The following is a 13,127-nucleotide window of genomic DNA, read 5'->3' as shown; positions in this document are numbered from 1 at the left end:
AACGTCAGATCTAGATGTCACTGACGGCAGGTGAACATCAGATCTAGTTGTCACTGACAACAGGTGAACATCAGATCTAGGTGTCACTGACGGCAGGTAAACATCCGATCTAGTTGTCACTGACGACAGGTGAACGTCAGATCTAGATGTCACTGACGACAGGTAAACGTCAGATCTAGATGTCACTGACGACAGGTAAACATCAGATCTAGGTGTCACTGACGGCAGGTGAACATCAGATCTAGGTGTCACTGACGACAGGTAAACATCAGATCTAGGTGTCATTGACGGCGGGTGAACATCAGATCTAGGTGTCACTGACGGCAGGTGAACATCAGATCTAGGTGTAACTGACGGCAGGTGAACATCAGATCTAGGTGTCACTGACAACAGGTAATCATCAGATCTAGGTGTCACTGAAAACAGGTGAACATCAGATCTAGTTGTCACTGACAACGGGTGAATATCAGATCTAGGTGTCACTGGTGAGAGGTAAACATCCGATCTAGTTGTCACTGACGACAGGCGAATATCAGATCTAGTTGTCACTGACAACAGGTGAATATCAGATCTAGGTGTCACTGACGGCAGGTAAACATCAGATCTAGATGTCACTGACGACAGGTAAACGTCGGCCTGTAGATCTACTTTGGAACAGATTAGAGAAGTGTGTTTTTCAACCTTTTTTGAGTCAAGGCACATTTTCTTATTCAAAAAATCCCAGTACAGAAAATGTGTATGTGTGTATTGACCAAATACGATGCGGGCAAAGTGTCAGTCCTTGAGCGGCACCCGAGCACTTGACCATATTATCTTGTTACAGAGCTTAGAAAACTGGGTGGGAATCACTGGTACTGTTCTGAACTGGTGCCAAAAAAAAAGCTTCACGGTAAAGACACAAATTAACCTCCATAGGGCTTATTTAATGTCAGAGAAACATGGTTCTCGACCCGCTCCATGCGTAAACCTCTGTCATGATTTGGCACTATCTCAATAAAATAGACTGATTTGAGGAATTGTGATCCGTGCAACAAAGATATTGAAGTCCTTTACCTGGAATTGAGCAATGCCTTGGAGAAGAAGCTGAACAAGGTGCTGGTGAATCCGTCAGTCTGTACACAACAACCCCGCACCACTGTGTGGATCACCCGGCTCACCAGAACCCGGTTAATGGGTTTGGAAGAGGAGTGGAACAAGCCACAGTACACGTCCAAAAGACCTGCAAAAGACATAAATAAAGGGTTGCAATGCTCAGTACCAATATTCATCTCTTTAGTGGTTTTAACTCAAGAGTTATACAGTGGGGCAAAAAAGTATTTAGTCAGCCACCAATTGTGCAAGTTCTCCCACTTAAAATGATGACAGAGGTCTGTAATTTTCATCTTAGGTACACTTCAACTGTGAGAGACAGAATGTGAAAAAAAAATCCAGGAATTCATATTGTAGGATTTTTAAAGAATTTATTTGTAAATTATGGTGGAAAATAAGTATTTCATCAATAACAAAAATTCAACTCAATACTTTGTAATATAACCTTTGTTGGCAATAACAGAGGTCAAACGATTACTATAGGTCTTTACCAGGTTTGCACACACAGTAGCTGGTATTTTGGCCCATTCCTCCATGCAGATCTTCTCGAGAGCAGTGATGTTTTGGGGCTGTCGCCGAGCAACACGGACTTTCAACTCCCTCCACAGATTTTCTATGGGGTTGAGGTCTGGAGACTGGCTAGGCCACTCCAGGACTTTCAAATGCTTCTTACGGAGCCACTCCTTCGTTGCCCGGGCGGTGTGTTTGGGATCATTGTCATGCTGGAAGACCAAGCCACGTTTCATCTTCAAAGCTCTCACTGATGGAAGGAGGTTTTGGCTCAAAATCTCACGATACATGGCCCTGTTCATTCTTTCCTTAACACGGATCAGTCGGCCTGATTTTTTCACACCAAGCTGCTTGCCTATTGTAGATTCACTCTTCACAGTCTGGTGCAGGTCTACAATTCTTTTCCTGGTGTCCTTCGACAGCTCTTTGGTCTTGGCCATAGTGGAGTTTGGAGTCTGACTGTTTGAGGCTGTGGACGGGTGTCTTTTATACAGATAACCAGTTCAAACAGGTGCCATTAATACACGTAACGAGTGGAGGACAGAAGAGCTTCTTAAAGAAGAAGTTACAGGTCTGTGAGAGCCAGAGATCTTCCTTGTTTGAAGTGACCAAATACTTATTTTCCACCATAATTTACAAATAAATTCTTTAAAATTCCTACAATGTGAATTCCTGGATTTTTTTTTTCACATTCTGTCTCTCACAGTTGAAGTGTACCTATGATGAAAATTACAGACCTCTGTCATCATTTTAAGTGGGAGAACTTGCACATTCGGTGGCTGACTAAATACTTTTTTGCCCCACTGTATATAGTCGTGGTCAAAAGTTTACATACACTTGTAAATGGTAAATGGGTTGTATTTGTATAGCGCTTTTCTACCTTTTTAAGGAACTCAAAGCGCTTTGACACTATTTCTACATTCACCCATTCACACGGCGCTAACCAGGCCCATCAGGAGCAAGGGTGAAGTGTCTTGCTCAAGGACACAACGGACGTGACTAGGATGGTAGAAGGTGGGGATTGAACCAGTAACCCTCAGATTGCTGGCATGGCCACCCTCCCAACTTGGCCACGCCGTCCCCTAAAGAATATCATGTCAGGGCTGTCTTGAGTTTCCAATCAATTCTACAACTCTTATTTTTTGGTGATAGAGTGATTGGAGAACATACTTGTTGGTCACAAAAAACATTCATGAAGTTTGCTTCTTTTATGAATTTATTTATTATTTATTTTCAGATAAACTTGTTTCATCTGACATCACATGGACAAAGATAAGACCTTCTGGAGGAAAGTTCTGTGGTCAGATGAAACAAAAATGGAACTGTTTGGCCACAATACCCAGCAATATGTTTGGAGGAGAAAAGGTGAGGCCTTTAATCCCAGGAACACCATTCGTACCGTCAAGCATGGTGGTGGTAGTATTATGCTCTGGGCCTGTTTTGCTGCCAATGGAACTGCTGCTTTAAATGGGACAATGAAAAAGGAGGATTACCTCCAAATTGTTCAGGACAGGCTAAAATCATCAGCCTGGAGGTTGGGTCTTGGGCGCAGTTGGGTGTTCAAGAGAATAAATGGTTATGGTTTGAAGTCATATCCAACAACTGCGTCGGGTATTTGATGAGAACCACTTGATATTGTCAATATATGCTATTGAGTTTTGCCCCTGGATTTTTTCAACGAAAGATTGAAAAACACTGCTTTAGGCAATGGGGATTCCTGCGTAATCGTAAAGTAAGTATAGAAAACGTATTGAAAAAGTATTGGAAAGTATGAAAAAGTATTGGAAAAATGCGCAAAAAAAATGAAAAAGCATTTGAAAGTATGGGAAAGTATGGAGAAGTCTTGGAAACGTTTTGAAAAGTATTGGAAGAGTACCATAAAGTATAGAAAAGTATGGAAATGTACCAAAAGTGAAAGTATTGAAAAGAATGTAAAAGTAGCAAAAAGTATTGCAAAGTATGGGAAAGTACCAAAAAGTAAGTAAAAGCACTGACAAGTACTGAAAAGTATGGAAAAGTACCAAAAAGTATTGCAAATTATGGAAAAGTACCAACAAGTATGGGAATGTATTGAAAAGTACCAAAAAGTATGGAATAGTACCGAAAAGTACCAAAAAGTATGGAAAAGAAACAAAAATGGAACTGTTTGGCCACAATGCCCAGCAATATGTTTGGAGGAGAAAAGGTGAGGCCTTTAATCCCAGGAACACCATTCCTACCGTCAAGCATGGTGGTGGTAGTATTATGCTCTGGGCCTGTTTTGCTGCCAATGGAACTGCTGCTTTAAATGGGACAATGAAAAAGGAGGATTACTTCCAAATTCTTCAGTACAGGCTAAAATCATCAGCCTGGAGGTTGGGTCTTGGGCGCAGTTGGGTGTTCAAGAGAATAAATGATGGTAATGGTTTGAAGTCATATCCAACAATTGCGTCGGGGATTTGATGAGAACCACTTGATATTGTCAATATATGCTATTGAGTTTTGCCCCTGGATTTTTTCAACAAAAGATTGAAAAACACTGCTTTAGGCAATGGGAATTCCTGCGTAATCGTAAAGTAAGTATGGAAACGTATTGAAAAAGTATTGGAAAGTATGAAAAAGTATTGGAAAAATGCGCAAAAAAAATAAAAAGCATTTGAAAGTATGGGAAAGTATGGAGAAGTCTTGGAAACGTTTTGAAAAGTATTGGAAGAGTACCATAAAGTATAGAAAAGTATGGAAATGTACCAAAAGTAAAAGTATTGAAAAGAATGGAAAAGTAGCAAAAAGTATTGCAAAGTATGGGTAAGTACCAAAAAGTAAGTAAAAGCATTGACAAGTACTGAAAAGTATGGAAAAGTACCAAAAAGTATTGCAAATTATGGAAAAGTACCAACAAGTATGGGAAAGTATTGAAAAGTACCAAAAAGTATGGAATAGTACCGAAAAGTACCAAAAAGTATGGAAAAGAAACAAAGATGGAACTGTTTGGCCACAATGCCCAGCAATATGTTTGGAGGAGAAAAGGTGAGGCCTTTAATCCCAGGAACACCACTCCTACCATCAAGCATGGTGGTGGTAGTATTATGATCTGGGCCTGTTTTGCTGCCAATGGAACTGCTGCTTTAAATGGGACAATGAAAAAGGAGGATTACCTCCAAATTGTTCAGGACAGGCTAAAATCATCAGCCTGGAGGTTGGGTCTTGGGCGCAGTTGGGTGTTCAAGAGAATAAATGATGGTTATGGTTTGAAGTCATATCCAACAATTGCGTCGGGTATTTGATGAGAACCACTTGATATTGTCAATATATGCTATTGAGTTTTGCCCCTGGATTTTTTTCAACGAAAGATTGAAAAACACTGCTTTAGGCAATGGGAATTCCTGCGTAAACGTAAAGTAAGTATAGAAAACGTATTGAAAAAGTATTGGAAAGTATGAAAAAGTATTGGAAAAAAATGCGCAAAAAAATGAAAAAGCATTTGAAAGTATGGGAAAGTATGGAGAAGTCTTGGAAACGTTTTGAAAAGCATTGGAAGAGTACCATAAAGTATAGAAAAGTATGGAAATGTACCAGAAGTAAAAGTATTGAAAAGATTGGAAAAGTAGCAAAAAGTATTGCAAAGTATGGGAAAGTACCAAAAAGTAAGTAAAAGCATTGACAAGTACTGAAAAGTATGGAAAAGTACCAAAAAGTATTGCAAATTATGGAAAAGTACCAACAAGTATGGGAAAGTATTGAAAAGTACCAAAAAGTATGGAATAGTACCGAAAAGTACCAAAAAGTATGGAAAAGAAACAAAAATGGAGCTGTTTGGCCATGTCGGAGGCAGATATTTACATATGTCCGTATTTAAGTGTTACTTCTTTTCATTTCATAATCATATTACAAAACAGCTAGTGTTTTTCTTCCAATTGTGGTCTTTTGGTTGTCTGCAACATACTGTGTGCTTAAACCTTGAGTGAGGAATGTAAGAAAGAGAGATACTCCTTTCTCTTATCTAGCCTTATGTCCAGGTGCGGAGGACAATGGGCATGTGTTTTGGCTGGAGGGACAAGACTGCGAGGGTGGGAGGGAGAGGGACTTAAGAGGGGAGAGGGTTTTTCAAGGGGGGGCAGACCATCTTGGCGGCGCGATTGAATGTTCTATGCTGGACTGGTCTCAATGTATATGCAAAGCTTTGCAAATATATTACAAAATACCTATTCTGTCTCTGGTGGTTTTTCTACTCAGCTTTAAGTGTCGTAAAGAGCTTGGGAGCGACTTGTGACTTGAATTCCCTGGGAGGAACAACTGGTCCAAACGCAAATACCCAGCAATATGTTTGGAGGAGAAAAGGTGAGACCTTTAATCGCAGGAACACCATTCCTACCATCAAGCATGGTGGTGGTAGTATTATGATCTGGGCCTGTTTTGCTGCCAATGGAACTGCTGCTTTAAATGGGACAATGAAAAAGGAGGCTTAGCTCCAAATTCTTCAGGACAAGCAAAAATCATCAGCCCGGAGGTTGGGTCTTGGGCGCAGTTGGGTGTTCCAACAGGACAATGACCCCAAACACACCTCAAAAGTGGTAATGGAATGGCTAAATCAGGCTAGAATGAAGGTTTTAGAATGGCCTTCCCAAAGTCCTGACTTAAACTACTACTACTCAGTGGCCTCGTGGTTAGAGTGTCCGCCCTGAGATTGGTAGGTTGTGAGTTAAAACCCAGGTTGAGTCATAACAAAGATTATAAAAATGGGACCTGTTACCTCCCTGCTTGGCACTCAGCATCAAGGGTTGGAATTGGGGGTTAAATCACCAAAAATTATTCTCGAGCGAGGCCACCGCTGCTGACCACTGCTCCCCTCACCTCCCAGTGGGTGAACAAGGGGTGGGTCAAATGCAGAGGACACATTTCACCACACCTAGTGTGTGTGTGTGTGTGTGTGTGTGTGTGTGTGTGTGTGTGTGACAACCATTGGTACTTTAACTTTGACTTAAAGGTGTGGACAATGCTGAAGAAACAAGTCCATGTCAGAAAAGCAACACATTTAGCTGAACTGCAGCAATTTAGTGGTCAAGCAGATGCTTGTGGATGGCTACCAAAAGTGCCTTATTGCAGGTAAACTTGCCAAGGGACATGTAAGCAAATATTAACATTGCTGTATGTATACTTTTGACCCTCACATTTTCAGTAGAGTGTTGCGTTTTGGACCAGTTGTTCCTCCCAGGGAATTCAAGTCACAATTCGCTCCCAAGTTCTTTCCGACACTTAAAGCTGAGTTGAAAAACCACCAGAGACAGAATAGGTATTTTGTTGTATATTCTCAAATCTTTGCCAATATACATTGATTGAGACCAGTCTAACCCTAGAACATTCTATTGCGCCTCCCAAAATGGTCTGTCTTCCCAACGCCACCACCCTCTCTCTCGTCCCATCTCTCTAGACAAAACAAATGCTAGTCAAAACACATTCCAAAGAACTCAAGGTTAACACACAAAGTATACTTGCTGACAAGAGCATCAAGAGAAGAAATGGAAAACACGAGCCGTTTTCAAATATGACAAAGAAATGGAAGAAGTACAACTTAAATTCGGATATATGTAAATATCTGCCTCCGACAATTCCCCCTTCAGATCTTCTAAAAAAGATCTTTATCACTAGTACAACACTTCTAAAATACGCCCCTCTTTGAGCAAGCTAGTAAAAAATTAAAAGCATAGTTACATGGGAGATAAACGGATGGAATCTATGTCAATGTCGTCACTCATACAGGGAAGGAAACTAGCATTTCTCGAAAGTCACCACTTTGCCAGACCCCCTTCAGTGACATAGCAAACCCAGGTTGTTCAGCAAGCCCCTCAACAGCATCACGAGTCAGGTTGGTCAGTCTCAACAGATTATAAAAAACATAGTTCATGCGTTCTACATTTTTAGTAGCAGTCACAGGGAAAATAGCACCAATTATAGGAAGGTTCTCGAAACCTGCACAGGATTCACACCACAATTTATGTTGTGGTGGGACCCCCCTTGGTTGTCCAATTGCATCAAAGTAAACACCCTCAGGGTTTCTCATCAAATCAAAGGAGCCCGTTACACTCCTCCGAGATAAAACATGGCGTCCTCTGCGGGAAGTTAGAGAGGCCGCTGAAACAGGAGTTCCAAGGGGTGTTAATTTGGTACCGTCTAGGGTGACTGGGGTCACCAGTCTAACCATAGCACAAAGCCCAACGGCGGACGTCGGGATTCTAATGTACAATCTGTGCTCGACGTAGGACATCGCCCCCGGTCGAACGAAAGGGAGTCGGGTTCAGATCCTCGAACCTGGACAGGCGGAGATCGGCGCCCAGTGCGGTGACGCAAACGATCCCGGACGAGCCCCCAATTTGTTGTGTTTTGGACCAGTTGTTCCTCCCAGGGAATTCAAGTCACAACACCCTCAGGGTTTCTCATCAAATCAAAGGAGCCCGTTACACTCCTCCGAGATAAAACATGGCGTCCTCTGCGGGAAGTTAGAGGCCGCTGAAACAGGAGTTCCAAGGGGTGTTAATTTGGTACCATCTAGGGTGACTGGGGTCACCAGTCTAACCATAGCACAAAGCCCAACGGCGGACGTCGGGATTCTAATGTACAATCTGTGCTCGACGTAGGACATCGCCCCCGGTCGAACGAAAGGGAGTCGGGTTCAGATCCTCGAACCTGGACAGGCGGAGATCGGCGCCCAGTGCGGTGACGCAAACGATCCCGGACGAGCCCCCAATTTGTTGCGTTTTGGACCAGTTGTTCCTCCCAGGGAATTCAAGTCACAACACCCTCAGGGTTTCTCATCAAATCAAAGGAGCCCGTTACACTCCTCCGAGATAAAACATGGCGTCCTCTGCGGGAAGTTAGAGAGGCCGCTGAAACAGGAGTTCCAAGGGGTGTTAATTTGGTACCGTCTAGGGTGACTGGGGTCACCAGTCTAACCATAGCACAAAGCCCAACGGCGGACGTCGGGATTCTAATGTACAATCTGTGCTCGACGTAGGACATCGCCCCCGGTCGAACGAAAGGGAGTCGGGTTCAGATCCTCGAACCTGGACAGGCGGAGATCGGCGCCGAGAGGCGCCCAGTGCGGTGACGCAAACGATCCCGGACGAGCCCCCAATTTGTTGCGTTTTGGACCAGTTGTTCCTCCCAGGGAATTCAAGTCACAACACCCTCAGGGTTTCTCATCAAATCAAAGGAGCCCGTTACACTCCTCCGAGATAAAACATGGCGTCCTCTGCGGGAAGTTAGAGAGGCCGCTGAAACAGGAGTTCCAAGGGGTGTTAATTTGGTACCGTCTAGGGTGACTGGGGTCACCAGTCTAACCATAGCACAAAGCCCAACGGCGGACGGCGGGATTCTAATGTACAATCTGTGCTCGACGTAGGACATCGCCCCCGGTCGAACGAAAGGGAGTCGGGTTCAGATTAAGGCTGAAACGACGCGTCGACGTAGTCGACGTCATCGGTTACGTAAATACGTCGACGCCGTTTTTGTGTGTCGGCGCGTCGCATATTTACGTCACTCTACTTTACTGTCATGGCGGAGCGCAAAGCAGACGATGCGAGCGAGGGGAAAAAAGCACGCCAAAAGTCGTCAAAAGTGTGGGAGTATTTCAATAAACGGCCTAATAATGTTGTTGTATGCACACTGTGTCGAGCGGAAATGGCCTATCATAGCAGCACAACGGCTATGAACGAACATTTGAAAAGAAAACCCCCGACAGCGTTCTTGCCATCACCATCAACAAGTCAATCGTCCGCGTGCGTATACGTTGTCATTATTACACAAAAACATGAATGTGTCATTTGTATCTGCGTTGTAAATTCATAAACTAAAGCACTGTTTCGCTCTGAGAGGCGCGTTTGGCGTGCCTGTTCAGTGTTTACAAAGACTCGCTCCTCTTTAACGCTGTGGAGAGGCGGCGGCGGCGAGCGAGCGGCGAGGCGGGGCGCGCCGGGAGCGACGCCGCAATCGTGCCCAGGTGCGCGATCCGCGCAGTTGGAAGAGAAAAGACTTTGTGTAAAATTAAAAGATTGTAAACCTGGCAAAGCCGTCTGGCGTTCAGTCTGTCGGTCCTGAAAGAACCCCACGGCACAAGACGTGTCACAAACGCTAACGTTAATTAGTTGTGCAAATACCTTTTACAACATTAACAGTTACATATACTATGTACAAACCAACAATTAACTTTCACTTTAATCATACTATCATTGTTGTGTTATTAAGCAAAATAAGCAATAATTTTACTTTTGTTGAAATGTTTACACTGTACACTTTTTTGTATTGGATGTTTAGCTTTATTTTTGCACATTTTAGCAAATAAGCAATACTTTTACTTTTGTTGAAATGTTTACACTTGTTACAGAATATTTCCGTTTTGCACTTTTTTGTATTGGATGTTTATCTTTATTTTTGCACATTTTAAAGCAAAATAAGCAATACTTTTACTTTTGAAATGCTTATACTATTCCAGAATATTAAGATTTGCACTGGATGTTTACTTTTATATTTGCACATTAAAAAGCAAATAAGCTACTTTTAATTTTGTTAAATGTTAAAAGTTTTAAATGTTTACATTGTTACAGAATATTTTGTCATGTTGTTGTCAATGTTGACTGAGTGGCCATACTTTTTTTTTTTGTAAATAAAAGCCATGCCTTTTGAAAAAACTGGCCTACATTTATTTTTTTCCTCTTCATTTTAAATTTAAAAAAAAATCGGTAAAAGGAAAAATAATCTATAGATTAATCGAAAAAATAATCTATAGATTAACCGATTAATCGAAAAAAATAATCTATAGATTAATCGATAGAAAAATAATCGTTAGCTGCAGCCCTAGTTCAGATCCTCGAACCTGGACAGGCGGAGATCGGCGCCGAGAGGCGCCCAGTGCGGTGACGCAAACGATCCCGGACGAGCCCCCAATTTGTTGCGTTTTGGACCAGTTGTTCCTCCCAGGGAATTCAAGTCACAAGAACCAAACTTCATGAATGTTTTTAGTGACCAACAAGTACGTGCTCCAATCACAAAAAAAGAAGAGTTGTAGAAATGATTGTAAAGTCAAGACAGCCATGACATGATGTTCTTTACAAGTGGATGTAGACTGTATGAAAATGGTGTGTGTATTGGCTAAGAGAAGTGTTAGATCCATGCTGCTACTGACTGAGCCACTGTTGGGGAGTGATGTCACACCAGTACTTGCGCACTGACAGGACTTCTTTGAGGAGGAGGCTGCTGTAGTCTTTGCCATAAGCTGCACAGGTGTAGGAGTTGTCCAGCGTGTCAATCACATGCCTCAGCAGCTCGCCGCATTTCAGTCGAGGCCCGCCTGCGGACAACACCGGCGCCACTGTAAACAACATGTCCGCCTGTTGCGCAATAAGGAGGAACCTTCCCACCCCTCACTGGTGCTTACGTTTGTTCGCACAGCGGATGAAGAATCTGATCAAACTGCTAATTTCGGCCATCTTCTTCTGACGAAGGGCCAAAGTAGTCGCTGTGACGTTGGATTTACTTGATTTCATGCTCTCCGTCTCCCGCTGCACGTAGCGCTGTAGGAACCTACACAGGATACATTAGTGCAGATGAATCCATGTCAGAGCTAAAGGGGAAACTTTGCATTCACAATCCTTATCTAAGACAAGAACACGTTTTTCTTTTTTTAATGCATTCTAAATAGTCAAATATGGCAAGCACGAGGTGGCTAACAATGCAGCTCATGGGAGGACACTATTGCGCTCATAAGCCCTCTAAAAAAAAACATCTAAAAACCGCCAACAATAATAATCCATTTTCATCTCCTGAGCTGAATATTGACCAACTATTAGCGATGGTGTTATTATAAGCGCTAACGCCGACAATCTATGTTTAGCGGCGCCGTGATGACAGGGAGCTAGCTAGCTTATGCTGCTATGTTGACATACTGAGCTGCTGCATGGCCTCTGAGTTGGTGAAAGTTCATTGTAGATGATAAATCATGTCTCTCACCTGGATAGTAGAAGGTTGTGGTTGGTCAACTTTGACATCCAACTTAGACCCAGAGGTGGTGAGAAAGACACGAAAAAAGACAGCTTTTATTTAACGCTTTGTGAGGATTATGATGACTTGTTGATGCAAAGGGGAAGATATAAACATCCCATTAGTCTTTATTCCGGTGAGAGCAGTAAGTGATTGTTTTATTATGTTTGTATATCTTGTTTAGCACTTAGCAATACTGCTACATGATTCTTAGTATTTGATAGAGATGCGCGGATAGGCAATTATTTCATCCGCAACCGCATCAGAAAGTCGTCAACCATCCGCCATCCACCCGATCTAACATTTGATCAGAACCGCACCCGCCCGTTGTTATATATCTAATATAGACGATGCAAGGCATTAGTGAGGTTATAAAGCTTTTGCCTGTTAAAGAAAGGAGACTGATCCAATGCAGCACAGACATTCGCGTGCCACGCTGTCACGACCCAGACGCACACCAGTGCGCAATCATATGGGAGCCGCGCTGAGCGCACCTCCAAGCGCGTCTCGCTGCCGGCGACGGCCGGGTATGGGCCCGACGCTCCAGCGCCATCCATTTTCAGGGCTAGTTGATTCGGCAGGTAGGTTGTTACACACTCCTTAGCGGGTTCCGACTTCCATGGCCACCGTCCTGCTGTCTATATCAACCAGGGTGAGCCCCACCCCTTTCGTGAGCGCACTGCGCGCGGAGTGACCCCTGTTACGCGCCCCCGGCAACAGGGGTGGCGGGCAGGTAAGCTGCGCGGGCGGAGCGCGTGGAGTGACCCCTGTTACGAGCCCCCGGCCACGGGGGTGGCGGGCAGGTAAGCTGCTTACCTGCTGCGCGTGACGCCGGCCGCGGCGAAGGCGGACGAGGCGGGGTGTCGGTGCGGTGGGCGCGGTGGTGACCCTGGACGTGCGTCGGGCCCTTCTCGCGGATCGCCTCAGCTACGGCTCCCGGTGGGGCCCTCTCGGGGGAAGGGGCCTCGGTCCCAGACCCCGGCGAGGCGTCCCTTCTCCGCTCCGTAAAAGTGTCCATCTCTTTTTTTTTCTTCTTCTGTTGTGGCATATGCAGCAGGTGCCTGCTCGTTTTTCGTATGTGGGTAACAACATTTAACTATGTATATATATTTCCCAATTGGTTTAACTGCCACCCGCCTGAATCTATTTAAAATCAAATTTTTTTTTATTTCAACCGCCCGACCCGACCCGCGGATAAAATCTAATTTTTTTAAATTTCATCCGCCCGATCCGCGGATAATCCGCGGGCTCCGCGGTTGTGCCCGCAAACCGCGCATCTCTAGTATTTGACTAAAGCTGCATCCGTTTAGCACACAGATTCTAAAACATGTAGTGTATCCTCCTTATATTCAGGCTCAAAAATAGAAGTTTCTGGATCATCATTTGTCCCAAAGCAGTCTTTGTTGTCTCTCATCAAGTCTGCCATGATTAGTAGTCTTGTTGTTGTTGTTGAAGGGAAAGTGAGCGTTGCGATGTGCCGCCGTATGCTTAAAATTATGAAAATATGTCAACTTTGACAT

At 43.8% G+C, this 13,127-nt stretch overlaps 1 protein-coding gene across 1 annotated transcript in view; it reads right to left on the bottom strand.

The window, feature by feature from the left end:
• The window catches only part of atm (ATM serine/threonine kinase), a 138,004-nt gene that overhangs the window by 114,630 nt on the left and 10,247 nt on the right, over window positions 1-13,127 (bottom strand). Inside the window, exons 4-6 of the mRNA XM_061925914.1 lie at window positions 11,006-11,151; window positions 10,754-10,918; window positions 1,054-1,219 (exon numbers count right to left, since the gene is read on the bottom strand). Coding sequence (XP_061781898.1) covers window positions 1,054-1,219; window positions 10,754-10,918; window positions 11,006-11,151 — 477 coding nt within the window. The remainder of the gene's footprint in view (window positions 1-1,053; window positions 1,220-10,753; window positions 10,919-11,005; window positions 11,152-13,127) is intronic.

The sequence above is a fragment of the Nerophis lumbriciformis genome, linkage group LG30, assembly GCF_033978685.3.
Source record: "Nerophis lumbriciformis linkage group LG30, RoL_Nlum_v2.1, whole genome shotgun sequence".
Classification (NCBI taxonomy): Eukaryota; Metazoa; Chordata; class Actinopteri; order Syngnathiformes; family Syngnathidae; genus Nerophis; species Nerophis lumbriciformis.
Note: the sequence above shows the minus strand (reverse complement) of the source record. Positions and strands in the feature narration are given on the sequence as shown.